We start from the raw sequence: 25,640 nt of genomic DNA, 5'->3' as shown, positions 1-25,640 counted from the left end.
TAAGCCTTCATCATCTACCTAACGCGTTTGGCCGATTGCCTCGCTGAGCTTCACGTACCTGCATGGCCGATATCGTGGCAATTGTTGCGTCAGGCTTGGCGCTCGCCGACGCGCTAAAAAAGCTTGTGCTGCCCAAACTCATAGAGTTGCTTCGATCCAAGCCCACGACCGTGTCGACTAGTCTCCGATGCACAGCAGGCAGTGACTTGGGCGCACTCGCACTGCTGCCTCGTTTCGAACCCTATGCTTATAACATCGCAGTCGCGGGCACGGTGAACACGGGCAAAAGCAGCCTCGTAGAAGCGCTCCTCAAGCTGTGGGGTGAGCCTTTCGCACGGCGTTGCTCTTGGGTGCTGGCCCAGGTGCTGGACTGCGAACGGCACCTGCCCGCACCCGCTGCTTGCTGATGTCCCTGTGCTGGATTGCTGTGACCTTGACCCAATGTGTTGTCATCCTTGCTCGACAGGAAACCATCACGCAAACGACGCTGGCGTCCCGGTAACGGTGAAGCCGGGGGTGACCGCGGTGAAGCACGCCTTTGGCCCCAATGCGTTCCTGTGGGACTTGCCGGGGGCCGGCACGACCGAGTGCCCCGCCGCGCACTACTTCCGCGACATGTGCCTGTCCAGCTTCGACTGCGTGTTGCTTGTCACGTCGGACACCGTTCGTGAGGCGGACGCCACCGTGATCAAGGCCTGCATCGTGAGTGGGTGCACGCGCCGCATGCAGGGTGAAGTACGTGCGTGGGTTGCGCGGTGGGGCGGCGGTGTTGGGTGCATGTGTGGGGCGGCTGGGAGGGGCGGCTTCGTTCCGCGATGCGAGATGTACGTTTGGTGCCGTTGGGCTGGGCGGCAGGCGGACCGCCGCATGCATGCTGCGCTCTGAATTGTTCGGGCCTGCAATTCTAGATAGCTGGCGGCGCGCACACTGACTCGGGTCCTGAGCAGGTGCATGCGCGAGAGCGCGCGTGCGTGATGCTATTTAATACCTAAAACGGTGGGGTTGTTACCCCTACGCCGACCTCCTCTACCAACGAGCCTTACATTCAATGGGCGTGACCCCTGCTGCTGGTGTGTGGTAGTAGTGTGTGACACCACCTAAAGGCTCCCTGCTGGCGGAAACCTCCCGTGTTCGTCGCACCCGCCCCGAACACAGGCCAAGCGCCAGCACATTGCCGTGGTCTACAACAAAGCAGACGAGGCGCTGTCCACCGAGCTGCGGAAGGGCTCCAGAATCCGCGCAACAGACTCCCGAGCCGCCGCGGACGCCCTACGCCAGCGCATTGGCTCCAACCTACGCGCCGTGCTGGGCCAGCCGACGGCTGCGGGCGGCGGCGACCGGTCGGTGGATTACTTCCTGCTGAGCGCCATGGCCCTGAGCGACATGCTGGACGGCATCAACAGCGGGCGCCAGGAGGGGGAGGGCCTGCTGGGCTTGTACGAGTTCGGGCCGGACAAGGCGCTGGCACGCACCGGCCTGGACGAGATGGCGCTGTTGTCCTGGATCCAGTCCGTGCTGCGCCTGCGTCACCCGCACTCGCCGGCGGGTGCTGGTGCAGGCGCGCCCCGCTGGCCGCCGCCAGCGCAAGCGGTACGTGTGTGACCCGTGGTCAAGCAATGGGGGCCTATGAAAGCTAGACATATTGTGCGCTGGGCTGTGTAGCCGCAGCGAGATCAACGCCGTCCGGTAGGTGGTGAGCCCGCCACCCGCCCTTGCCTTTTCGCACGAATGGAATGCCTTCAGGCGCACGAGCGGTATCCACCTGTTCCGGTTGCACCGCCACATACGCCACCGTTGCCAGTGTATGGGGCGGCGCTGCTGCAGCAACACATGAGGATGCCGCCCACGGCACAACCGCCACAACAGCCACAGCCACACCAGCAACCGTGCCAGCACCAGCACCAGCACCAGCAGCAGCAGGCAGCGGCAGCCGCCTCACCGCCACAGGCGGCACCATCAGCAGCACCACCGGCGGCGGCGGTATTGCCGCTGCCACTGCCATTGCAGCGCGACCCGGCTCTGCTGTCACCAGTGCGCAGGAATGCAGCCGCCGCAGCCGCCGCAGCCGCCGCAGCCGCAGCTGTTGCCGCCGCCAGCTTCCCACGGCACGCGATCCCGAGCGAGTTCATTTGCCCAATCACGCAGGACGTGATGAGCGAGCCCGTGGTCACGGCGGACGGGCACTCCTACAACCGGCCCGGCATCGAGCAGTGGCTGGCGGCCGGCAACGCCACCTCGCCACGCACCAACCTGCCGTTGGTACACACGCACCTGGTGCCCAACAAACAGCTGCGCAGCGCTATTGCGGCCTGGAGCGCGCAGGCCGGCTACCCGCTACCAGCGGCAGCGGATTAATACAGGCAGAAGCAGCAGTGGTGATGCGTGTACTTTGCACGTGCGGCGTGCGGCGCGGCACCTTCCGCAACTACCAACACTTAAACTAACACACGGGGATCACAAACGGGCTTTCGTGCAACTGCCAACAAACAGGGGGGGGCACGTGGCGTGGCAGTTGGCGCGCAGAGCGAGTGGGAGGTGAGAGTTACGCGGGGTCGCGTGTGGGAAGCTGCAACAGAGTACGGCGGAGCGCGGCGGAGGCTGGCGGTTGGCGCGGCGCGTGAGTGGGAGTGCATAGTCGTGCGCGAGGCGTGTGGGAAGCTGCTGTGGGGGTACGGCGGAGCTCGGCGGGGTTTGGCGGTCGGTGTGGCGCGCGAGTGGGAGTGCATAGTCATGCGCGTGTCGTTGGGGAAGCTGCGTGTGAGCTGCGTGTTAACTCAAGAGGGACGCATGGGGCTGCCCCTGTTTCCATGAGCTGCCTCTGAGCGCACACGGTCTCACACGGTTGACATTTGGGCTCCAGCGCGGGCGGGCCTCGCTGGAGTGCATGATAGTCGCTGGTGGGCACGCGCGGGCGGGGCGCGGGGGGAACTAGGCGGAAACTCGGCAAAAACTGGCGGGGAATTCGCGCAAAACTTGCGTGAAACTCGCGGATGCTTCAGGTTACTTTCATCGCCGTGCGCAGCGCGCGATAGGTGTCGGGGCTCAGGTCCTCCTGCAGCTGCTTCGCAGGCAGCCATTCCGCTTTAGGGAACCCGCCTTTTACTAAGAACTGTAGCTTGCCACCAGCGTACTTGCTCGCCTCGGAGCGTGATACCTCCCCTGGTGAGTCCACTTCGCAGGGTAATGACGCCGGGTCGGGAGGGGTAGATGGAGTTGGGCCCGGGTGGACGGATGGCCTGGGATGGATGCGGTTAACAACCCTGCCTACTGCTTCAATGCAGGGCCGTGACGTAAACTCCACAACCAACATCCGGCACGCACTGGTGGAGATGCTGCTGGGGCACGTGCGGCCTGCATCGCTACAGCCTGGTGGTGGCGGCGGCGATGGCGGTGCAGCGGCCGGTGGCACAGCGGCAGCACGGCAACAGTGGCGCCTGCGCGCATGTTGCTAATGGAGGGGGCGGGGAAGGCCACATGGAGGAGAGCGCAGCACCGCCCGACTGCCCGAGAAGCAGCGCAGCTGAGGGGCCCACCGGTGTTAGGTAGTGGTCCGCAGCAGGGCGAGCAGGGCATGCGTGGCTGGCGGCAGCAGCATGATAAGAAGTGCGGCTGTTGATAACTGTGCTGTCTTCTGACTGGCTCTGCGGTGGGGATGTGACTGCTGAGCACCGTGTTTGGCTGTGTGCCTGTACAGACCGACCCCGGCTATGTCCGGGTGATGAGGAGCATCGGCCTCAGAGAGTGGAGGGCCTCAGCCCCTTTTCCCGTGACAGGGGAACACTTGTCAATTGGGGCTCAGCAGTCACATCCACGTCATAAATACCTCGCATGTCGCATTTGCATTTTAGCACCCAACCGTAATAAGATGATGCAGTGTCCTCCTTACAGCCGAGTGCAACCCAATGATGTGAACCCCATGGGCACGCAACTGCTGCTGCCTTCAGCTCGTTCACCACTGGCCAATCCACGTCAGTGGCTCCACACCCGTCACTATCCAGCTGTTGCAGCAGTTGCAGCGGTCAATCGCACCGTGCGCTCAGCCAGCCGAAATGTAGTTCAGTGCCAGTTCTCTGCCGCATGCACCCAGCAACCCATCCCTGTACACCTAGCGCAGTCACACCCTTTCCTACCTTCCCCTCATGCCTCGTGCATGCATGTCGAATGACAGAACCACCCCCACGACAGAGCGCACTGCGTGGGTTGCGTGGGCTGCAAGCTCTGTGCACCCACCCGCAACCCCAAGCCCACAACTGGAGGCTACTGCAACCAGCAAACACAGGCCAAACTCATACGAGTCCCCAACACCATCGCCATCACCAGCAGCAGCTTGGCACACGCGTGTAGCGAGCACAGTAGACAGCCAGCTAGCAACTAGGAACACCCGCTTCTGCTGCATGCAGCATGTGTCTAGCTCCACACACGCTAGCTTCGCAGTCGGGTGTGTGTGGCCACGTAGTTGCTCGCGGGTGTGTGCTTGGGAACGCCTGTTGAGAATGCCGGGCACGGCACACGTGCACGAAGGGCATCCAACCGCGTGGGCCTTAACTCACTTGCGCGTCACATTTATACGCACGGGCAGCAGCACGTGATGAAGCGTAGGATCTTCAGAATCTCCTGTACAGACTCCTCCAACGCAGCCAAGCGGTCCTCGACTGTCCGCGCCTGCGGCAAAATCACAGCCAGTTTGCACACAGCCTGAATCCGCCCTCATGCAGACCATGCCGCATGTGGTTGCGCGACTTCCATGCTACACAAACCTACCGGTGCGCCTGCTGGCGACGGTGATGCGGTGTCACCCTCAGCCCCCTGCGTCTGCATGCATGAGCGGGCGGGCGGAAAGAAACTGAGCAACTGGTGCCAAAAACGCATACATACATACCATCGCAGTAGAGGGAGCATCGTGGGAGCTGACATAGTTGCGGGAAAACCCTTGGTGTGGATCCCACATAAGCGACAGATCTATGTGGTGCAGACCCGAGCAAGCAAGACCTTTGCGGTTAAATGCTGCATTGCTCATTTGCCCGGTTATCGAGGGTTCTACAGCAGAACGTGAGACGTGTCACATATTGAGCGCCTTGGGCCCCTCGCTCCTGACTCACCAAAAGCGTGGACACGCTTGGCGGCGACAGGTGTGGTCGTGAGTGCAGGCGCGGCTGCAGGCTCTGCGGGATATGTGATGCGACGCGAACGAACAGGCCAGTCACACACACTCGTCATCATACAACACATGACCGCTGGCGTTGTTGGACACCCGACACACGGGGGTAGTGTGAGAGCGCGGTGTCTGCCCCGCGTTCACCCCAGCGTACACACCTTTGCACCCCAGCGTACACACCTTTGCACCCCAGCGTACACACCTTTGCACCCGATGATGTGGAAGCGGCGGTCGACTGCATGTGTGATATGATACTTTGTTAAACTCAGCCCCTGGCCACTCATCTTCGCGGAAGTTTATTTTGCGCCGATGGGGAGGGGGGGCATTGGGGGGAGGGGCACTCCCTCCCCCCGCACGGGATGCAAGCATCGCACGGTAGTGTAGGCACCAGCATATAAGCACGGGCGGTGTTCCTACGCCAAAGGAAGGGGCCACGGAGGTTTCGGGGGGCGCTCGCCCCCCCCCCCCATACAGGAGGGCGCTCGCGCGCGAACGGACGGCGAAGCGGTCAGGCGCGCGCGTCAGTCAGGCACGTTTGGGGCGATTAGGCCGCGGCCAGCACACCAGCAACATAGAGAGCTTCCAAATATATTATGACGAATGCCAAACCGCAAAGGTTGAGCGATTAAGGATGTCTGAAATTGTCAGTCAATCAGTCAGCAGCGAGCACTGTGCGCACATAATTAGTTATACGGTTAGATCCTTATTCAATACATCCGAAGATCTCAGCAATGCACAGTAAGTCGCGTCCGCGGGCAAGCTTGCTAGTGGTGCATTTGGCTCGCTCGCTGCGCTTCAGGGGAACCGTGCGCGCGTGTAGAATACAGATCATCCTGATCTATCCATTAAATACGATGCATCACGCATAGGCGCCTTGGAGAGGTTGCACAATGGGGGGCGAACCGGTCCCGCGCTTTGCATCCCTTCGGCCGATCTTGGCGCTTGCAAAAAAGTAAAGGTGCTGGGCGAGCTGGCTATTCTTCAACATAAGAGTCAACGCGTTTCGTTCACCCACCCCACAAAGTGCATCTGCTTTGACCAGCGTTTTCTCACAGCAAACGCTCTCAAAATTTAATGGCGCGCAGCTGGGTTGCGTGTCAGGGCGCAAACAGTCTGTTACACTTGGTCGCAGCCTTGAAGGCGGGCTGGGGCTCACGCCAGTCCCCAAAAACACGCCAGGCGGCACACTTTGGAACAGCATGTGTAGATGAGTGGCCAGTTGGCGCTGATGCGCCGGGGCAGGAGGAGGCCCCTGATTAGGGAATGCGCGTCACCCAGCGCCGATCTGCGAGCCCGTGTTTCGAGGCGTTACCGTGGCCCAGTATGGCCGATGGTTGCAGACAACCCCCCTCCCCCAAATTCGCTAATTCGTGCGTCCACGGCTGTCGTCCCACATGTAACCTCTATCAGCTAAACTCGCTACCAAACCCAGCAATGCCGACTTAGCTTGCTGTAGACCTCAACCATAACGGGAATGGCTCCCGGTAGCCAGCCGGCCACGGCTGGCCCGTCTAACTCACGGACATTTAGGACTAGTCTCGCACCTATGACCGCCGGCCATCGCGCCAATGTTGGGGTTCTGACTCTGAATGCGATGGTCAAAGGTGTGCTCGCGACCCATTTCCAGAGCTACCCCAAAACGGCATTTCGCTTCTTCTCGGGCGTTATGCAAAGGCTGGCGCCTCTGCGCGCGAAGGCACAACTGGCGGAGCTCACTCCGGGCATCAGGGCGAAGCCGGCATCGAAGGTTCGCGATGCCACGACTCGGCTCGAGTACGCGGTCCTGATCCCTAAATCGGCGATTCCTGATCTAGTCACGCTGCTGGACGAGGACAGCAGCTTCACGGTCCCGGCGGGTACCTCCTACGGCCGGGACATCGGGCACCCGCACCCGGTGCGGTGGCGCGCGTGGGTGGACGGCAAACCGGCCGTGCCCGCGCCTACGCGCCTCCTGGTGTCCGTCAGCTCTCCGTGGCTTACTGAAGACGCTGTCCGCACCCTTTTGTGCGAGCTGTGGGGAACCGCCCCCCTGCAGGTGCAGCGCGCCGGCAGCTTGCGCCTGACAGCCGTCGGACTGTGCAAGGCTGGACTGTTCGCAGTGACGCTGCCGCACGGTGCCGCCTTCGAGCTGGGCCGGTACCAGGCTAACCTGGAAGCTGGTGGAGAAACGTACACCCTTGATGTGCGCCGCATGTCCCGTCGGCAGGGTGGCCAGCAGCCGGGCGGCCCATGCGCCGCTGCCGGTGGTGCCGCGGCCCCTGGCGGCGCGGCGCCGGGCGCCACCGGCGCCGCCGCTGCCGGCGGCGCGGCGTGGGGCCGCGGGGATGCCACCGGCGCCGCTGCTGCCAGCAGCGAGGCACAGGGTCGCGGTGGCACGACTGGCGGCTCTGCTGCCGCTGGCGCGGCGCAGGGTCACAGGGGCGCCGCCGGTGCTGCTGCTGCCGGTGACTCGGCGGCGCAGGGCCGCGGGGGCGCTGTCGGCGGCGCTGCAGCTGGCGGCTCGGCGGGGGACCGCGGGGGCACTCCTCGCGGCCGTGCCGCCGCCGGCGGCGCGGCGCAGGGCCGCAGGGGCGCCGCCGGTGCTCCTGCTGCCGGCCGCGCGACGCCAGCCCCCGTGGACGCTGCTGGCACCTCCGCTACCGGCGGCACGGCGCGGGGCCGCATGGGTCCTGCGGGTGGCCACGCTGCCCGCGGCGCGCAGCAGGGCCGCAAGAGTGCTGCTGGCGCGTCCGCTGCCGATGGAGCGGCGCAGGGCCGCGCAGGCGCCGCCGGCGCCCCCGCCGCCGGCAGCACGCGGCAGGGCCGCAAGCGCCCTCTGCGCCCCACCATCGGCGTCCGGCTGCGACGCAGTGCGGGTGCTGCCGGTGCCTCCGGTACTGGCGGAGCGACGCGGCGCCGTGGCCAGCACCGACGCCCGGCCGCCGCGGCCCCGGCTGCGGCTACGGCCGCGCGTGCGGATGGCCCCAGCGCCGTCCAGGGCAGCGGTGCTGCGCCGTCCGGCACCCCTCGTGGCGGCGGCGGCCGCGGCGCTAGCTCCCGCCGCCAGCACAGCGGCAGTCGCAGCCACAGCCGCACTCGCCGCGACCGCAGCAACAGCCGGGGCCGCAGCATCACCAGCCGCGGCGCCAGCCGCAGCCGCGGCCGCAGCCGCAGCCGCAGCCCGGGCCGCAGCCACACGCACACCCGCAGCCACGCCCGCAGCCGCCGCAGCAGCAGCGCCTCGCGTGGCACGAATGGCGGGGCTTCTGGCAAGTTGGGTGGTAGCCACAGGGACGCCTCTGCGGATAACTCTGGGGAGCGCGTGGACCACCGCACCCGCAGCGGTCGCGTCTTCCGCCGACGGGCCGGCCGCGTCCCAGCCGGTGACGGCAGCACCCTGACCGGGGATGGGCGTACCAGCAGCACTGCGCCGCGCCCGGGCGACGGTGCCGGCGACGGCGGGTGGAGCGTGGTGCCCAGCCGTCGCCGCCAGCGCAGTGCCTCGCCAGGGGCGGAGCCGGCCAAGCGTCAGGCTCTGCCAGAGCAAGCCCAGGTGCCTGAGGGACCGCCGCCGCGCCGCCGGGCGCCGCCGCCCACCCTGCTCCACAACCGGTACAGCGTCCTGGCGCCTGGTGGCGCTGGTGACGCCGACTCGGCCGATTCCTAAATGCCACGCCACAGCAGGCGTGGCGCCCAGGCCCTGCTCGCGCCCTTGCGTGTTGGTTCGCACAACGTGCGGGGGCTGCTGGGTGGCGGGAGTGACACGCCTGTCCGCCTGGCGGCCCTATTGCGGTGCTGGGCGCAGCAGCGCTTGGACATCGTGTGTCTACGGGAGACACACACAACGGTCGACGTGATATCGGAGGCGCAGGTTAAACTGCGTCTCGCCTCACAGCAGCTCCGGCTGGGTGGCTGGCATGCATGGTGGGGCCCTGCCGACTCGTCACGTACCGGTGGCGTCGCCATCCTCATCCGTGCCTCCCTCATCTCCCGTGGCGTGGTGACCCCGGCAACGCCTCCCGCCCTCGACCCGGCCGCCGCCAGCCGCCTTCTCCTCCTCCCTCTCGCTTGGGGCGGCCACTCCCTAATGCTTGCCTCTGTCTACCTTCCCTCGGGCGACCCAGCGGCCCAGCGCCGCTTCATTGCCGACCACCTTGCGCCGGCGGCCACGCTGCCTGGCCTCAAGGTGTGGGCTGGTGACTACAACTTCGTATGCAACGCCGCCATTGACACCCTCCATCGCGGCGGCCGCCTCCTGGACCCCGGCACGACCTCCCTCTTCGCCTCCACCTGCGCCTCCCCTGTGGACTCCTTCCGCCACCTGCACCCTACCCGCCGGTCCTTCACCTTCATCAACCATATGGGTGCCTCTCGCATTGACCGCATCATGCTCTCTCCGGAGCTGCTGTCGTCGCTGCGTGCGTGCGCCCATGTGCCTGGCCGACCGTCCGATCATCGCCTGGTTGTGGCCACCCTTGCCCCAGTCGACGGTGCCGTCTCTCCTGGCCCTGGCTTGCGGCGGCTCAGTGATGCCTACCTCGCGTTCCCCGACCTGCGCCGCTCGCTGCTCGACTGGAACCGCGGCGCCTGTGCCGCCGCCCCCGAGGCGCCGGTGCCGCTGCTGCGGTGGTTTGTGGCCTACAAGCGCGACCTGGTGCGCACGGTTGGCCGCCTTAACCGCATCGCCCGTGGCCGCATCCTTGAGGAGACAGCGGAGGAGGCGGCGGCCCGTGCTGCTGAGGCGGCCGCCCTAGCGGTGGTAGAGGCTGGAGGCCCCGATGCTGCTCAGGCTGCTGCTGCGGCCGTCGCCGCGCGCTCCGCGGCTGCCGCAGCGGCGCAGCGCGCGGTCGCCCGGCACGCTCGTGCCGCCCGCCTCCAGTGGCTGCGCACCCGCGAGACGGCTTCGCCTGCGATCACGCGGCTTGTGCGGCCCCCTGGCGGCGCCGCGCGCATTGCGGCAATCCGGCGCCCGGACGGCAGTGTGTGTGACTCCCTTCCCGAAATCCCCACACATATTGTCGACTACTGGCGGCGCATCAGTGCTGCGGTGGCTACGGACCCGGACGCCTGTGACCGCGTACTTGCGGCCCTTGCAGCATTTGGGCGGCGCTGCACTGACGAGGACGCTGTGCGGCCTGGCGCCGACACAGTGAGTTCAGCTGAGGTGGAGGCTGCCCTGGCGGCGGCGCCGGCTGGCAGCACCCCGGGCCGCGACGGCATCCCGGCTGAGTTGTACCGGGAACTGGGGGGCCCCACGGCACGCGTGCTTGCGCGTGTGTTCACGGCCTCCCTCGCTGCTGGTGCTCCTCCACGCGGCTTCCTCGATGGCGTCATTACATGCTTCAGCAAGCCCGGGGACCCCCTGCAGCCTTCGTCGTATCGGCCCATTACGCTGCTCGGCACGGACTACCGCACGCTGGCCCGTGTCCTCGCCAGGCGGCTCATCCCCGTCTTCAGCAACGTCATCCACCCCGCCCAGACAGCCTTCCTGCCCGGGCGCCGCATCGCCGACAACGTCCTACTGCTGCAGCTTCTGCCGGAGCTCATGCGGGTGGCCGAAGGCGGTGGCCCTGGCGGCGGTGGCGGGGGCGGGGGCGCTGCGGGCAGCACCGCTGACGCTGACCGCGGCGTTGTGGCCTTCCTGGACTTCTACAAAGCCTACGACACCCTGGACCGCAACTTCCTGTACCGGTGCTTGGCAGTCATGGGCGTTGGCAGTGGCTTCCTGGCCTGGGTCAAGCTGCTGCTTACGGGCACGCGCTCTGCCGCCCTGGCTAACGGCTACCTGTCGGCCTTCGTCCTCATCATTGCGGGCGTACGGCAGGGGTGCCCGCTGGCGCCTCCTTTGTACTTGGCGCCGGCCCAGGCCCTCTTCGCCTACCTCGACCGCGCGGGCTTTGGTGTCTCCTGGGCGGATATCCGCCTCGTCGCTACTGCCTATGCGGACGACGCTGCGCCGTTCCTGCGTCGGATGGCCAACGTGCCTGGTTTCCTGGCAGCTATGGAGACCTTCCGCGCCGCCTCTGGACAGCGCCTTAACCTCGACAAAGTGGAGCTTCTGCCCATCGGTGCACGGCGCCGCGCCACTCCTGCTCCCGCCCGCGCTGTCGCTGCTGGCTTGGCGGCTGGCGGCGCAGCGGCTGGTAACATGGCAGCTCACGGCGTGGCGGCGACCAGTGTGGCAGCTGCCGGCGGCATGGCTGCCGGCGGCGCGGCGGCTGGTGTCGCGGTGGCTGGCGGCGGCCCCGGCGCCAGCCACTCTGGTGGGGGCAGCTTGGCGGCCGGTGGTGCGGTGCCTTCTCGGGCGGGCGCGGTTTGGGCAGCTGCCGGTGTTGTGGTCACTGGTGGCGTGACGGCCGGCGGCTCCGCCGCGGGTGCTGGCGGTGCCGTAGCCGCGCCTGCCCCGCCCAACACAGTTGCTATGGCGCATGGCTTGCGCGTAGTCTCGCACTCGCGCACGCTGGGTGTGGTCTTCTACGACCTCCCACTTGGCACGGCTGCAGCCCAGGGGGCTCCTTCCCTCTCCCCTGCCATTGGCACCCTGGGGACGCTCTGCGGCCTCCCCCTAACTGCCTTTGGCCGTGGCTTCTGTGCCTCCTCCTACGCCGTCAGCCGTGTGCTCTACCATATGGAGTTTGCGGGTCTGCCGCCGCAGACGGTTTTGGCAGACTTCCTCAAAACGCTTGTGCGGTTTGTGGACCGCCGCATCATCGTTGCTTCGCCGCAAGGTGCTGGCCGGGCCCGACTTCCCGGCCTCCCCTCCGACTGCGTCGCCCTGCCGCCACGCGATGGCGGCTTTGGACTGCTGCCGGTGGTGGAACACGTGCGCGCCCGGCACGCTGTGTTGGCTGTGCGCTGGCTGCAGCACATGCACGGCTCTGCGGCCGGCACCTACGTACCGCCGTGGACAGCCGCCGCCACCGCCCTGGTGCAGCAGCTACACACGGCCGCCCACCCCCTCTGCGTCCTGACGATGCAGCGGGCGGCCGGCGGTGTCGGACCCGCTGCCGATGGCTGTGCAATCTTCGGCCAGCCGGTGGCGGCAACCTGCCCGGCCCTCGTGCGCCTCCTGGGTGCCCTCAGCTACCTGCCTCCGGTCACCATCCTACGCCCGGCTGTGCTGGTGCCCGGGCCCTGGTGCTTTGCACTTCCGCTCTGGGGCAATCCTGTCTTGCCGTGTGCGGCGGGGCTTCAGGCGGGTGGCTTGGAACGTGACTTCCCGGCTCTCATGGCGCTGCCGGGTCTGCTCACGCTCGGCACGGCAGTGCGGTGCTGGGAGGCGCTGGCCGCGGTGCGCCAGCTGGTGGCTTCCAAGCCGGCTGGTGCGCTGGGGCCGCGCCTCGCGCGTCGCTGCACTATGCAGTACAAGCGGTCCGTCCTGCGCCCCATCCTGCGCATTGCGGATATGGCGCGCGTGCCGCCGGAGCTGCAGTCCGGCCCGGATGCTGCTGCCCAATTCTCCGCGCTGCTGGCCCGTGTACCGGCGGCGTGGAGGGTGGCGGCGTCGGCCACATTGCATGCGCCTGGCGGCGCGGCCTCCGCGCCTCCTGCCCCCCAGGTATGGCTGCTGCTTGCGCAGAGCCTGGGGTGGCGGCATGGCGCGGCTGACGTGCCCTTGCTGACCCTTACGGTGAAGCAGGCAACCCAGCTTCAACTTGCGCCTGCGTACGACGCACTCCGCGTGCGTCACTTGGCCTTCATCCAAGAGGCCTACAGCGGCGCCGCGCCGCCAGCGGAAGCGATTCATGCGCTGCGGGCGGCCCTGGCGCGGCTGTGGGCTTTGGTGTGGGAGCCGCGACACAAGGAACCGCTCTGGCGTCTGGCAGTCAATGGGTTCACGGGCTTTGGGATGCTTGCGGCGTGGGCCGCAGATGGACGCGTGGAGAAATGCCCGTGTGGGACTCAGATGACTGCTGGGGCTAGGGTTCATCACTTCTGGGACTGTGTGGTGGCGGAGGCTCTGCGTGATGTGATGCGGGAGCATGCGAATGTGGACATCACACGGAACCAGTTGTGGTTAGTACAGGCGCCACCAGGGCTATCGCAGGCGGTGTGGGACATCGTGTGCTTGGCTGCTGTGGCGGCCCTGGAATACGGCCGACAGCGCCTTTACGCTTGCCGTGATGCTGCAGACCGGACTGCGGAGGTTGCTGTTGTGCGAAGGATCGGTGTGGAGGTGATTGCGGACTTCTGGTCACGGCTAGCTGCGTTTGTGAGTCTGCGTCGGCCTCCGCGCCGCTGGGACCTTGTCCCGAACCAGCACCCATTCCTAGCGTCAGATGATGTTGGAGGGGTTATCTTGGTAGGGCCAACAGCGGACTCGCCACCGGCCTCACCCTAGCTTGTCAGCTTAGGGACTCGCAATAAGAGGTAGTCTTATGACGCCGACCCACGGCTTAGGTGAGCAGCGCTAGCGTTTGCGGTGAGCCGGGCCTGGGGTTCCTCCCCTCTCCGGAGGCGAGGAGCATGGGGGTCATTCGGGGATCTCTCCTCGGGTGAGCGTGCGTGTCTCGTACGTTTTTGGGGCCCTGGCTAGTCCACGGCTGTCGTCCCACATGTAACCTCTATCAGCTAATTCGTGCGTTTGTGAGTCTGCGTCGGCCTCCGCGCCGCTGGGACCTTGTCCCGAACCAGCACCCATTCCTAGCGTCAGATGATGTTGGAGGGGTTATCTTGGTAGGGCCAACAGCGGACTCGCCACCGGCCTCACCCTAGCTTGTCAGCTTAGGGACTCGCAATAAGAGGTAGTCTTATGACGCCGACCCACGGCTTAGGTGAGCAGCGCTAGCGTTTGCGGTGAGCCGGGCCTGGGGTTCCTCCCCTCTCCGGAGGCGAGGAGCATGGGGGTCATTCGGGGATCTCTCCTCGGGTGAGCGTGCGTGTCTCGTACGTTTTTGGGGCCCTGGCTAGTCCACGGCTGTCGTCCCACATGTAACCTCTATCAGCTAATTCGGGGTTCCTCCCCTCCTTTAGTGAGGCGAGGAGCATGGGGGTCATTCGAGGTTCCCTCCTCGAGTGTGCGTACGTGTCTCGTGCGTTTTTGGAGCCCTGGCTTGCCCGTGGCTGTCATCCCACATGTAACCTCTATTCGCTAATAAGCCAAGGTGCCGACCGGTTGCGGCAGCCGCACGGCAAATGTTGAACTGTTCCCTACCGGTTGCAGTGCTTGGTACGTCGGGTGGAAGTCTGCAGACATGCCCGAACCCTGCACCGCCGCAGGGGCCTGTGCAGTCGCTTGCGGCTGCAGCTGTGATGGCGCCTGTGATGGCGCCTGCTGTGACGACCCAGAAGTAGCGGTCGTGATTTCTGGGCTGGCCTCCTGCATCCTAGCGAGCAAACCGCACGGTCTGGCGGCACAGCGACTACACGGGACGTCATGGGCGTGGGTTCTCTGTTTTCCCTTGGACGGCGCACGACCGGGGTGCTCAGCATAAATGTGCCGCGGTTGTCTGTCAGACCGGAGCCGGCAGACCACCCGAGAGCACCTAACCCAAACGCGCGGAGCATCAGTACTCACAATTATGCTGAGCACCCCGGTCGTGCGTCGTGCGCCGTTCACGGGAAAACAGAGAACCCACGCCCATGACGTCCCGTGTAGTCGCTGTGCCGCCAGACCGTGCTTTGCCCGCTAGGATGGGAATCTGAGCCCTGCTGGCTTACCTCGAGCGCGGGAGGTGCCCCGCTTGGACCCGCACACATTCTTGCCAGACTACGGCCTCGCCTTCGTCGGCGACAGTGAACAGCAGGCTTTAGCGAGTCTGAATTATGAGTCGTGACATATGAAACGCTTAAAGACCGCCAAGCCAGGACCGACTCGGACTCGGGCACCGCTGTCAGCAACGACCTTGGACGGGCCATCTTATTTCAAAGCTGATTTGCTAAACTTTATCTAACAACAAGGCGGAAGCAAGCCGGCATACTGGGCGACCGCGTAAGATTGCTGCCAACATGGGCGCAGTTGTGTTGTCAGAATTCCCCTTCACCCTTTCACCCTCATGCCGCCGCGGTGACGCGGCAGCATTGCCGCCGCGTTCCTCGCCTCCACTAGCAGGTGCAGCAAATAGCCCTTCAGCAGGCCCTGGATCCGTGGCTCGGCGCGGGGGAGGGAGGCAAGATTACAGGTGGTCCCATCTAGGGTTCGTGGGTCACTCTCCTTGATCATCACACTAGCGGATTCGAGCCGGGTATCGGAACTTCGTCGCTGGGGCCTCTTCTTCCTGGTGTACAACAGCTTCGTGTAACAGATGGCTTAAATAATGCCTGTGAAACGTATAATGCCTGCGGGGGCCGGGGCACGCCAACCTGGCAAAGTTTGCTCGTGTCATTGCTTCATGAGGTGCGGACCGAGATGAGGCGCTTGTCCAGCCTGCACACCAGCGTATGTACATATGCACATGCCACTCACTTGCTACCTCCTGAGCTCCCGTGAGTGCAGCCCGCCGTCGCCTTGCAAATAATGGCAATGGCGCCCCTCCTGTCCCCACGCACCCTCCACCGTCCGCACGTCCGCATGTGCGTCTGGCATCGCCCGCCCCCGCCCCACCCTGGACCTGGGCTCAGGGTTGCCTAGTTCGTAGTACGCGTACTATGTACTACGTACTGTACTACGTACTGTACGCTGCCCTCGTCGGCTAGTACGTGGAAAAATACGTTGTGCTGGGGAAACCAGCGGGGTGGGCCGTGGCAGCGCCGTGGCTGGGCGAGGGGCGCGAGGGGTGCTGGAAAGGATGGCCGTCGAAGTTTGCGAACCATGGCTGCTCTCCGCACTGCAGCTGTGTTCTCTTACAACAATATGAGCATAATAAGTTGAAGGAAATTCCGCTAGAAGACTATGACCGCGCAAATCCAAATTCACACCGATTCGGGCATGGTGCGGGCACGCGTGCCGTGTTTGCGTCGGCTTCCCCCCCGGATTTCCTGGCCCAGCGTATTATGCACCGTATTTTACCGTACTGTACTAGGAATCCTAGTACGCTGTATTAATACGCGTATTATGGATGCGGATGTTACAGAGGGGACAGTCCCAGCACCCGAAGACGCCGAGCCATCACATGCTATCAGGGCCCAAACTTGACTCCACCAACCCCGACTTTGCTGCAAACCCTCCCGCGGGCAAAGTCCGTGTGACTCCGCGCACAGTGAGTCCTAGCCAAGCCTCAACCCGCCAGAGCCCCACCGCTGTGCCTCAACGCCACAAGCCTAGGCACAGGAGTGCCGGGAAACGTCTAGGCCACAGGACACACGCACAGCGCACGCACTAACCAGGGCGCAAGCGTCCAGGTACTAGAACGGTCGCCCACACGTGCATCCTTCCCACACACAGAGCCACCAACCACGCACAACCTCTCACGGCGAGGGGGGCGGGGAATCAGCGTCATACGGCAAGCGCAAAACCATGCCGTCAGCAACAGCCCGAGATATGAAGGGATGCGCAAACGGCACAGCGTCCCAACCCTTTGGCCTGATACCCAAAGTCACAAACGTCTGGAGACGACCCCAGATTCAGCGCTCGTATCTTACGAAGGCAGGGGCGGCGTCAGTGGCCGAATTCCTTAAAATGGCTTCGTTTAGTTGATGAAACAGGCTGCCGCCGCTTCGTTCACCCCCAAAATTTTTCCGGGAGCTCCGCCCCCGACCCGCACGATGTCGACACCGACACGACACGCCCACTCCTCCCCCGCTTCCCGCCGACCCAACCTCACTCTCCCGCCAGGGGAACCCCTGTCTCCCGCCGTCAACACCCATAGATACAGCCCTTTGAGCCTTCTTACCGTATGCCACGCAGGTTTCGGCCGTGGAGTAGCCGCTGGAACTCCCTGTCCTTGGCCAAAAGTGGCCGAAATCCCAAAAATGCCTTCGTCTGTTTGCCGAAAGACCCCCCAAGATCCCGTGCGTTTTGGCCGAAATTCCAAGTCAATATCAAAAAAATTTCGTCCGCCAGAGGCCTTTTTGGGCAAATTTCGTTCCGAACGAAGGAAGATACGAGCGCTGCCCAGATTATGGAGAGAGGGTCGCGTACCTGCCTGGGCTAGCCACGGATCTGCGCTCGCCACTCAACATCACGCAGGTGCCTGGTCAGCTGTGCGGGCCGCCGCCCCATTCCTCTCATGAGTCATGACCTTACCGCTGAGACCGCCGGCGGCACCCGTTGAAGCCAGGAATGCCATCTATCTCAATGTCCGCCAGTTGGCTGGTCAAACTGCTGACGCTTGGCGGCCCGCAGGGACATGCACATGTGCGCGAGTGGGACCCGCGCGTCCGGAAAACCGCCCTCCCCCAATGCAGCGCCGTGACGGAAACTTTGGGCATAACACGATATACGCCATCACGGGAGTTACTCCTGTACGCCATCGGCGGGTAAGCGGCTGGTGCGCGACGATCGACAACGACATGTTTACAAGCAGCGATAGCAAATCCTCACACACTCAATCCCCGCTGTGTTACCGCTAGTAACACCCAGCATCCGCCTCACGCGCATAACCTGACTTGGTCTCTGTCGAGGCGACGGGACATCCAGCAGCCAATATGTTCGAACGGGCACAGACACGTTTGCCCCATACACACATGTACCATTCCGCTGCGTTTGCGACGTTCAATCAAGCCAAAGAGCAGCACACCCAGTAGTAAATCCATTCCCCTGCTGGAGGCACATGACCACACTATCTAAAATTGTTTCACACACGGTTAGAGAAAAGATGGGCTGAGCCCCTCACATCATGTTAACTGAATCTCCTGCAAACCTTGGACAGCAGCATAATGAACCGCCTCCACCGCACGTAGCGTTTCTAGCTGTACCTCTGACACATACGGCAGGCCAAGTCGTTTTGTGTGATCACTGCTTGGTCCAGCGATAAAGCAAGCACCGCCAATCGAAGCCAACGTTCAAACACGCTAACCGTTTTCCATGCAGTCAGAACACTGCCGCTCGGTGCGTGCGTGGTGCTCTGTGTCCTGCTGGCACCTGCATGTTGACCATGCGCACACCGGCGCCGCGTTTTGGGCAGCGGCATCTACATACATGCATGCTCTCCTTCTCGTGCCCCAACACATTGACACATGGGCATTCAGACCTGCAACTGCATGCACTCACCGCGGATCATTAAGGTACGCGCATGCACCCAGCGGCCAACGCCCCATAACGCCGTTCACTGACAACTCCACCACGCAAGTCAATGTATCGTACGTTCGCCTCTCGTTATTGATGACGTGCTCGTATTGTACATTTGCGGGTATGCAGCGCAACTAACACTGACGTGCTGCCTTGTGGAGCACAGATAGCGATGCACTTTGTAAGGTATGTATGGTTGAATTACGTTTCACGTCACTCGGCGCACACGCGCCGTGCCTCGCTCCCAGTCCTACCTCTCAACCGGCGGAGCGAGTGCGGCGGCACACGTCAACTGGCGCGCAAGTGACAACCTCAAGCACCAAAAGCACCACGCACACAACAACATAATGCCACGCGTGCACACCGCATGCATGTCCTGGTGACTGCTGTTTGTTACCATCCTGCCTCGCCCCGCCCGCCACCTCCCTCCGCCCTTCTCCAGTTCGATCGTCCCATTCACGGACGCCCCTGTTCGAAGCATTGGCGCTGCCTCGCACAGAGCACGCCCGTACTGGCTTCCCTCAGTGCTTCTTGCTTAACTCCATGGCGAGCCACTTAATGAGGTCCGCCTCATCGAATGCGAGCTCATCTGGCTGTGTGAACGCGAACCTGCGCGCATGCACGCACATATACAACACGCGCACAGTAAATAAAGCCTGTTGGCCGCGGGTTGCTTGCTGAGCAGCAGGGTGCTGGGGCAAAGGGCATACGGGTACCTGCAACTATTCAGCAGCATCAAGGGTAGGGCCGATGTTGCCTACTAACAACTCATCCCGCATACACCCCCGGGCTTTGAGCTGGTACTTGCAACCCAGCCAGCCGGCTCACTATCGCCCACTACGTGCGCTTCTCGCCCGCATTGCCACCGCCCATACCCCTTGTACCACCGCCGCCCCCCACGCACACCTGTTCACGAGGAATATCTTGACCTTGTTGGCGTCAACGCCCAGATCCGCCAGCCGCTTGCGCATGTCCTGCCTGTAGCGGGTCTGGAACTCCTGCACGGCCGCCTCGGGCGTCTTGGTGCGGTCGCGCTTGAGACAGGCCTGCACCGTCGTGTCGCACTTGGAGCGCACAATTGCCACGGCCTGCTTGCGACGCTGCGCCTCCAACAGGATGTGCCTGTCCACCTCGCGGAAGGCGTCGCCGGTGACCAGGATGAGGCAGTCAAAGGCGTACAGCGCCTTGTCCTGGTAGTAGCTGGCGGCGCTGCAGAAGGAGGAGTGCAGGCAAGGAGGGAGGACTTGGAGAAGTGCGAGGATGCAAAGTGGAGAACTGCCGCGCGCGGCATACTGCTACCCCAGCGGAGCGCATGCCCGGCCTGCAGCACGGACTTGACCACATGCATACAGAGGAATCTGGCATGGGACTGTTTGGGTTTGGTTGTCCCCATGTGTATGGGCAAGCAGTCGTGGCGGGCCCGGCTGGGCACCCTTTGGGTGGAAAAGGACTGATGAGCAGGCCCCACTCCAAACACGGCCATGCGGCCGCCATGGGCCGTCCCTCCACCCCGTTAGTGAATTGCTATTACGCCGGTCTGCTTGATACGTGGATGCATCCAAGTGTAACATTGCACCCTGCTGCCGCCGCTCGGTCGCCACAGCCAGGAGGGTGTGTGGCGGGGGCTAAACGGGCAGCGCCTGTAGCCGCAAGTCAGCTGCCACTTACGTGTGCTTCTCGGTGCCGGCACCCGGCACGTCCCAGATGATCATATGCTCCGAATCGGGAAAATTGGTAGCGTAGCGTGCGCAAGCCATGGTGCATTCCGCGAAGTCCACGGCCGCCTTACCCATGCGCGGGATGCCACCTGTGTTGCGCGTCGCCAGAGAAATGTTCAGTCATGTCCTCTGCATCAACTGGGTGCTCTCAGGTGGCCTACACCGGGAGTTGGACGCAACCCCCGCCAATTGAACTCAGAACGCGCACCAGACCGCACCCCATGGTCACCGGCCCCCAACCCTGGCACTAAACATGCGCACCCAGCCGCCCTTACGCTGGTCACACTGCTTGTTGTATGGGTCCTCCAGTCCAGGATGCTCCCAGTCGGGCATGCCGCGCACCGCGTTCACCAGCGAGCTTTTGCCAGCCTTCACGTCCCCAACGAAGGCGATGTTATACTTCTCCGACTCGAAGTGAGGCAGCCGCTTCCGAACACGCTCATTGAAAACCTGCCAGCGTGCGTTCTCAACAATGCACTTCTTGTCGCGCCAGTCCGCGTACTCGCCCTCTAAGCTAGGTGCCAGCTTGGTAGGCTTCTTGCGTAATGCATGCAGGAGCACGTCCACCGCCTTGTTCCCCGCGACAAATGGACCCCAAATTGGTAGGGTCGCCCCAATCGCTATTCCTATAGCAACATCCTTGACAATGCCCATCTCATGAATGTCTTGTAATTGTGGTTTGAGAGTGCTGGCCTCACTGACAAGAAGTGCACGCACGGCGGACCTACCAACACTGTCCCAACTGCTCTCATGCGAACCATTCGCATGGGGCGAGGCCCAGACCATGCCGTCTCCACCTCACAGCGCCTTTTGTGACCTATTCTTCACTGTGCCTTCATAACTTACCTGTTGCATTTGGCTGATTGGAGCGCCGAGCTGCACGCCTGTATAATGGCCGAAATCGTGGCAATTGTTGCGTCGGGCTTGGCGCTCGCCGAGGTGCTGAAAAAGCTTGTGCTGCCCAAACTCATAGAGTTGCTTCGATCCAAGCCCACGACCGTGTCGACTAGTCTCCGATGCACAGCAGGCAGTGACTTGGGCGCACTCGCACTGCTGCCTCGTTTCGAACCCTATGCTTATAACATCGCGGTCGCGGGCACGGTGAACACGGGCAAAAGCAGCCTCGTAGAAGCGCTCCTCAAGCTGTGGGGTGAGCCTTTCGCACGGCGTTGCTCTTGGGTGCTGGCCCAGGTGCTGGACTGCGGACGGCACCTGCCCGCACCCGCTGCTTGCTGATGTCCCTGTGCTGGATTGCTGTGACCTTGACCCAATGTGTTGTCATCCTTGCTTGACAGGAAACCATCACTCAAACGACGCTGGCGTCCCGGTAACGGTGAAGCCGGGGGTGACCGCGGTGAAGCACGCCTTTGGCCCAAATGCGTTCCTGTGGGACTTGCCAGGGGCCGGCACGACCGAGTGCCCCGCCGCGCAGTACTTCCGCGACATGTGCCTGTCCAGCTTCGACTGCGTGTTGCTTGTCACGTCGGACACCGTTCGTGAGGCGGACGCCACCGTGATCAAGGCCTGCATCGTGAGTGGGTGCACGCGCAGCATGCAGGGTGAAGTGCGTGCATGGGTTGCTCGGTGGGGTGGCGGCGTTGGGTGCATGTGTGGGGCGGCTGGGAGGGGTGGCTTCGTTCCGCGATGCGAGATGTGTGTTTGGTGCCGTTGGGCTCGGCGGCAGGCGGACCGCCGAATGCATGCTGCGCTCTGTATTGTTCGGGCCTGCAATTCTAGATAGCTGGCGGCGCGCACACTGACTCGGGTCCTGAGCAGGTGCATGCGCGAGAGCGCGCGTGCGTGATGCCATTTAAGGCCTAAACCGGTGGGGTTGTTACCCCTACACCGACCTCCTCTACCAACGAGCCTTACATTCAATGGGCGTGACCCCTGCTGCTGGTGTGTGGTAGTAGTGTGTGACACCACCTAAAGGCTCCCTGCTGGCGGAAACCTCCCGTGTTCGTCGCATCCGCCCCGAACACAGGCAAAGCGCCAGCACATTGCCGTGGTCTACAACAAAGCAGACGAGGCGCTGTCCACCGAGCTGCGGAAGGGCTCCAGAATCCGCGCAACAGACTCCCGAGCCGCCGCGGACGCCCTACGCCAGCGCATTGGCTCCAACCTACGCGCCGTGCTGGGCCAGCCGACGGCTGCGGGCGGCGGCGACCGGTCGGTGGATTACTTCCTGCTGAGCGCCATGGCCCTGAGCGACATGCTGGACGGCATCAACAGCGGGCGCCAGGAGGGGGAGGGCCTGCTGGGCTTGTACGAGTTCGGGCCGGACAAGGCGCTGGCACGCACCGGCCTGGACGAGATGGCGCTGTTGTCCTGGATCCAGTCCGTGCTGCGCCTGCGTCACCCGCACTCGCCGGCGGGTGCTGGTGCAGGCGCGCCCCGCTGGCAGCCGCCAGCGCAAGCGGTAGGTGTGTGACCTATGGTAAAGCAATGGGGGCCAATGATGAAAGCTAAACATATGTGCGCTGGGCTGCACTGCAGTTTACTGGTGATGGTACATTTACACGAAGTCATCAGGCCGGGCTTGGGCTGCATAACCGCAGCGAGACCAGCGCCGTCCGTTGTAATGCAAGATGGGGCGCCTGCTGCTGTGTTGCTATTGTGGTGCTGCTGCGTCATGTCGTGAGTTCGCCGTCCGCCCTTGCTTTTTCCGCACGAATGGAATGCCTTCAGGCGCACGAGCGGTACCCACCTGTTCCGGTTGCGCCGCCACCTACGCCACCGTTGCCAGTGTATGGGGCGGCGCCGCTGCAGGCAGGCTTGCAACACATGAGGATGCCGCCCACGGCACAACCGCCACAACAGCCACAGCCACACCAGCCACCGCGCCAGCACCAGCAGCAGCAGGCAGCGGCAGCCGCCTCACCGCCACAGGCGGCACCATCAGCAGCACCACCGGCGGCGGCGGTATTGCCGCCGCCACCGCCATTGCAGCGCGACCCGGCTCTGCTGTCACCAGTGCGCAGCAATGCAGCCGCCGCAGCCGCCGCAGCTGTTGCTGCCGCCAGCTTCCCACGGCACGCGATCCCGAGCGAGTTCATTTGCCCAATCACGCAGGACGTGATGAGCGAGCCCGTGGTCACGGCGGACGGGCACTCCTACAACCGGCCCGGCATCGAGCAGTGGCTGGCGGCCGGCAACGCCACCTCGCCACGCACCAACCTGCCGTTGGTACACACGCACCTGGTGCCCAACAAACAGCTGCGCAGCGCCATTGCAGCCTGGAGCGCGAAAGCCGGATACCCGCTACCAGCGGCAGCGGATTAGTACAGGCAGATAGGCGGACGGCATCGATATTCAACCTCGCTCGCTCGGTTTGCTGATGCAGCATGTTGGGGTAGTGTTTTCTGGGTGCGTGGGTGAAGCTAGCACGGCGCCTGGTGGCGTGCGTGGCCGGGTGGTTGGTTAGGACTACTGCCGTGCTAGTGTGGGCAAGTGCCTGGAGGTGAGCGCGAGTGCGTCGGGCGTGGGTGGACTGATGGTGCATGTTTGAGGAGCATGTTTGTTGGTACTGCATGCCTACCGGTACCAGAGCGTTGACAGAACTCGAGTTAACGACGGTGTGTGATGGCGTGGGGCTCCTGCCTTTGCGGCAGCATGTGCAGGCATGTCACGCTGGCATGGCCGTTCGGTGTGTGCGGGGGGCGTGCTGCCCTTTGTGCCGCCATGGACGAAGGTGGCGGAGGCGTGGCTGCGTAGGTGCCACCCGGCGGCCACGCCGCTGTGCCTGTTGTTGCGGGGTGGTGATTCGCGCGTTCTGGACAAACCAGTTTCCCCGGGCAGCGCGCCGTTTTGCGTTTGTTTGGTGCTGCGGCTCATTTGCCGCCCGTGACGTGGGTGGCGTCGCCCGCCCCGGGGCCCTGGGTTTCCCATGTGCCGCTGTGGGTGAATCCGGCACTGTGTGACAATGATCGGGATTTTGACAAGGCGTTTGCATATGTGTTTGCCTTGCCGGGGCTTCTGTACGTGGGTCAGCTGGCAGCGCCGTGTGACCAGCTGGAGGTGCGGGCGGCCTACGCCTGCCGTGCGGGGTGGGGTGGGGTACCGGGTTTGAGGAGGCAGTGGTAGATCTGTGTCTGAAGAAGGTGTGGCGTCCTGTGTTTGGGTGGGGGCCCCGGAGGGCGCTGCCGTCCCCGCTGGTGGGGCCTGACTCGCCCCTGCAGGCTGCAGACCGCTTTGCGGCGGCGATCGCACTGCTCCCCACCGGCTGGGAGGCGGCGGCGGCGGAGGCCCGGGTGGCTCGTGGGAGTGCCGCTTTCGTGCCGCTCCCGGCCGGAGACGTGCAACGGGCGGTGGCTGGGGCCCTGGAGCAGGTGGCCCGGGGATTGGGGTGGGTGCCAGACGGGGGACTGCCCCTTCTCCTGTCGAGTACTTCGTGCTGGCGGGGACGGTGATGCAGCTCCCCAGCTGTCCGCGCTGCGGGCTAAGCATTTGCTGTATGTCGGGCTGCTGGGCTGCCAGAGGGGGAAGCGGCTCAGGCCGCTGGAGCCTTTGCCGGCACTCTGGCCCGTTTGTGGACGTTAAAGTGGGAGAACCGCCACAAGAAGGCGCTGTGGCGGGTGGCAGCCAATGCTTGTTGGGCATTTTCGAAGAATGATAATCGCCGTGCGTCTGGAGTGAGGATGCCTCTATGTCAGGCTTGTGCGATGGATATGTGTGACGGGGACCGCCGGCACCGTTTCTGGGACTGCGTTGTGGGGCGGAAGAACATGGCCATGGGTGCCGAGCCGGAGTCGGGGGATGCGTGTTTCACGCGTGCTGATCTTTGGTTGGTGCAGCTGCCTGCTGGGCTGGCGCCGCCGGTTTGGGATGTGGTGTGTCTGGCCGCGTTGTCCGCATGGACCTGTGTTCGCACCAGGTGGTTATTATGGCTGGTGTACGCGCGTGCTGAGTATAAGTGTATCGCTTATCTCCGACTTCTGGGGTCGGCTGCAATCTTATGTTAGTCTTGGTATATTGGTGCCCTCTCAGCATCCGGTACTTGCGCGGGATGTCGGGGACTGCATGTTCGTGGACTCCCCGCCTCCCTCGCCTTGAACCTGAGGCCTCTGGGGTGTGGGCGTCGGGTGCCGGTGATACGGGTTTCAGTTTGCTTCGTGTTGAGTGCTCGCGCATCCAGGGTTGCGTAGTTCGTAGTACGCGTACTATGTACTACGTACTGTACGCTGCCCTCGTCGGCTAGTACGTTGGTAAAATACGTTGTGCTGGGGAAACCAGCGGTGCATGTATGAGGAGCATGTTTGTTCGTACTGCATGCCTACCGGTACTACAACCGTATAATGTCACTCATACGGCACTGATCATACTTGGTGGCACACGGAGGCAACACACGGCCCCTCCCGGAGTGGTGCTTGAAGCTAGGAGAGGCCTACCTGGGGGTTTACTAGACTGTGTGTGTTACTGAATAATGGGTCTGGCATGCTGCATACATGCCCTTCAGACGGACAGACCTTCCGGCGGGAAGGGGTTTGAAGGAATAGGGAAACGCATACCGGTGAGGTACGGACGTACGGTGTGTGCCTATCGGGCGTGCGGCTGCTCCGGTGCTATCTACCGGACGTCACGAGTTGGATTGCTTGTACCAGCTACTCGTAGTGAGCCGGTAGTGGGACGTACTGAGTTGAATGTGACAAAGGTTGATGTCAGTCTGTAAGCTCACGCTACC

At 63.7% G+C, this 25,640-nt stretch overlaps 6 protein-coding genes across 6 annotated transcripts; 4 read left to right on the top strand and 2 right to left on the bottom strand.

Annotated features, from left to right (window-relative positions):
* Positions 1–17: 17 nt before the first annotated feature.
* CHLRE_10g444100v5 (uncharacterized protein) lies at positions 18–2,783 on the top strand. The gene is made up of 4 exons (XM_043066842.1): positions 18–321; positions 467–702; positions 1,156–1,590; positions 1,744–2,783. Exons 1-4 carry the CDS (start codon positions 63–65, stop codon positions 2,353–2,355), a joined length of 1,542 nt encoding a protein of 513 aa, XP_042920239.1. The 5' UTR covers positions 18–62; the 3' UTR covers positions 2,356–2,783.
* A 54-nt stretch (positions 2,784–2,837) lies between these two features.
* On the top strand, positions 2,838–3,863 carry CHLRE_10g444094v5 (uncharacterized protein). The gene is made up of 2 exons (XM_043066841.1): positions 2,838–3,162; positions 3,282–3,863. Exon 2 carries the CDS (start codon positions 3,452–3,454, stop codon positions 3,614–3,616), a length of 165 nt encoding a protein of 54 aa, XP_042920238.1. The 5' UTR covers positions 2,838–3,162; positions 3,282–3,451; the 3' UTR covers positions 3,617–3,863.
* Positions 3,864–3,870: 7 nt separating this feature from the next.
* On the bottom strand, positions 3,871–5,437 carry CHLRE_10g444086v5 (uncharacterized protein). The gene is made up of 5 exons (XM_043066840.1): positions 5,358–5,437; positions 5,100–5,162; positions 4,762–4,812; positions 4,551–4,662; positions 3,871–4,484 (listed from the first exon to the last, which is right to left on the bottom strand). Exons 1-4 carry the CDS (start codon positions 5,394–5,396, stop codon positions 4,564–4,566), a joined length of 252 nt encoding a protein of 83 aa, XP_042920237.1. The 5' UTR covers positions 5,397–5,437; the 3' UTR covers positions 3,871–4,484; positions 4,551–4,563.
* Positions 5,438–6,557: 1,120 nt separating this feature from the next.
* CHLRE_10g444044v5 (uncharacterized protein) lies at positions 6,558–13,707 on the top strand. The gene is made up of 4 exons (XM_043066839.1): positions 6,558–7,049; positions 7,191–8,775; positions 9,259–12,609; positions 12,693–13,707. The coding sequence occupies exons 1-4, from the start codon at positions 6,750–6,752 to the stop codon at positions 12,740–12,742; spliced, it is 5,286 nt and encodes a 1,761-aa protein (XP_042920236.1). The 5' UTR covers positions 6,558–6,749; the 3' UTR covers positions 12,743–13,707.
* A 3,722-nt stretch (positions 13,708–17,429) lies between these two features.
* On the bottom strand, positions 17,430–20,681 carry CHLRE_10g444000v5 (uncharacterized protein). The gene is made up of 4 exons (XM_001690448.2): positions 20,236–20,681; positions 19,911–20,049; positions 19,149–19,451; positions 17,430–18,851 (listed from the first exon to the last, which is right to left on the bottom strand). Exons 1-4 carry the CDS (start codon positions 20,612–20,614, stop codon positions 18,764–18,766), a joined length of 909 nt encoding a protein of 302 aa, XP_001690500.1. The 5' UTR covers positions 20,615–20,681; the 3' UTR covers positions 17,430–18,763.
* Positions 20,682–20,801: 120 nt separating this feature from the next.
* On the top strand, positions 20,802–25,640 carry CHLRE_10g443950v5 (uncharacterized protein). Its single transcript, XM_043066838.1, has 4 exons — positions 20,802–21,110; positions 21,256–21,491; positions 21,945–22,379; positions 22,649–25,640. The coding sequence occupies exons 1-4, from the start codon at positions 20,852–20,854 to the stop codon at positions 23,240–23,242; spliced, it is 1,524 nt and encodes a 507-aa protein (XP_042920235.1). The 5' UTR covers positions 20,802–20,851; the 3' UTR covers positions 23,243–25,640.

Source organism: Chlamydomonas reinhardtii, chromosome 10 (assembly GCF_000002595.2).
Source record: "Chlamydomonas reinhardtii strain CC-503 cw92 mt+ chromosome 10, whole genome shotgun sequence".
NCBI lineage: Eukaryota > Viridiplantae > Chlorophyta > Chlorophyceae > Chlamydomonadales > Chlamydomonadaceae > Chlamydomonas > Chlamydomonas reinhardtii.
This window is presented reverse-complemented; position numbering and strand designations above follow the sequence as displayed.

Bases quoted from the DNA above. Each gene is read 5' to 3' on its own strand.
- CHLRE_10g444100v5 (XM_043066842.1), top strand. From the start codon at position 63: ATGGCCGATATCGTGGCAATTGTTGCGTCAGGCTTGGCGCTCGCCGAC. The intron at 322-466 runs GTGAGCCTTTCG...CTTGCTCGACAG, and splicing joins AGCGCTCCTCAAGCTGTGGG to GAAACCATCACGCAAACGAC. The intron at 703-1,155 runs GTGAGTGGGTGC...CCCCGAACACAG, and splicing joins CCGTGATCAAGGCCTGCATC to GCCAAGCGCCAGCACATTGC.
- CHLRE_10g444094v5 (XM_043066841.1), top strand. From the start codon at position 3,452: ATGGAGGGGGCGGGGAAGGCCACATGGAGGAGAGCGCAGCACCGCCCG.
- CHLRE_10g444086v5 (XM_043066840.1), bottom strand. From the start codon at position 5,396: ATGCAGTCGACCGCCGCTTCCACATCATCGGGTGCAAAG. The intron at 4,813-5,099 runs GTGAGTCAGGAG...TCATGCATGCAG, and splicing joins CAAGCGTGTCCACGCTTTTG to ACGCAGGGGGCTGAGGGTGA. The intron at 4,663-4,761 runs GTAGGTTTGTGT...ATTTTGCCGCAG, and splicing joins CGTCGCCAGCAGGCGCACCG to GCGCGGACAGTCGAGGACCG.
- CHLRE_10g444044v5 (XM_043066839.1), top strand. From the start codon at position 6,750: ATGGTCAAAGGTGTGCTCGCGACCCATTTCCAGAGCTACCCCAAAACG. The intron at 7,050-7,190 runs GTGCGGTGGCGC...GCCCCCCTGCAG, and splicing joins ACATCGGGCACCCGCACCCG to GTGCAGCGCGCCGGCAGCTT. The intron at 8,776-9,258 runs GTGACGCCGACT...CGGGCGACCCAG, and splicing joins CCTGGCGCCTGGTGGCGCTG to CGGCCCAGCGCCGCTTCATT.
- CHLRE_10g444000v5 (XM_001690448.2), bottom strand. From the start codon at position 20,614: ATGGGCATTGTCAAGGATGTTGCTATAGGAATAGCGATTGGGGCGACC. The intron at 19,452-19,910 runs GTAAGTGGCAGC...CTCCTTCTGCAG, and splicing joins GCCGGCACCGAGAAGCACAC to CGCCGCCAGCTACTACCAGG. The intron at 18,852-19,148 runs GTGTGCGTGGGG...GCATGCGCGCAG, and splicing joins AAGATATTCCTCGTGAACAG to GTTCGCGTTCACACAGCCAG.
- CHLRE_10g443950v5 (XM_043066838.1), top strand. From the start codon at position 20,852: ATGGCCGAAATCGTGGCAATTGTTGCGTCGGGCTTGGCGCTCGCCGAG. The intron at 21,111-21,255 runs GTGAGCCTTTCG...CTTGCTTGACAG, and splicing joins AGCGCTCCTCAAGCTGTGGG to GAAACCATCACTCAAACGAC. The intron at 22,380-22,648 runs GTAGGTGTGTGA...GAATGCCTTCAG, and splicing joins GGCAGCCGCCAGCGCAAGCG to GCGCACGAGCGGTACCCACC.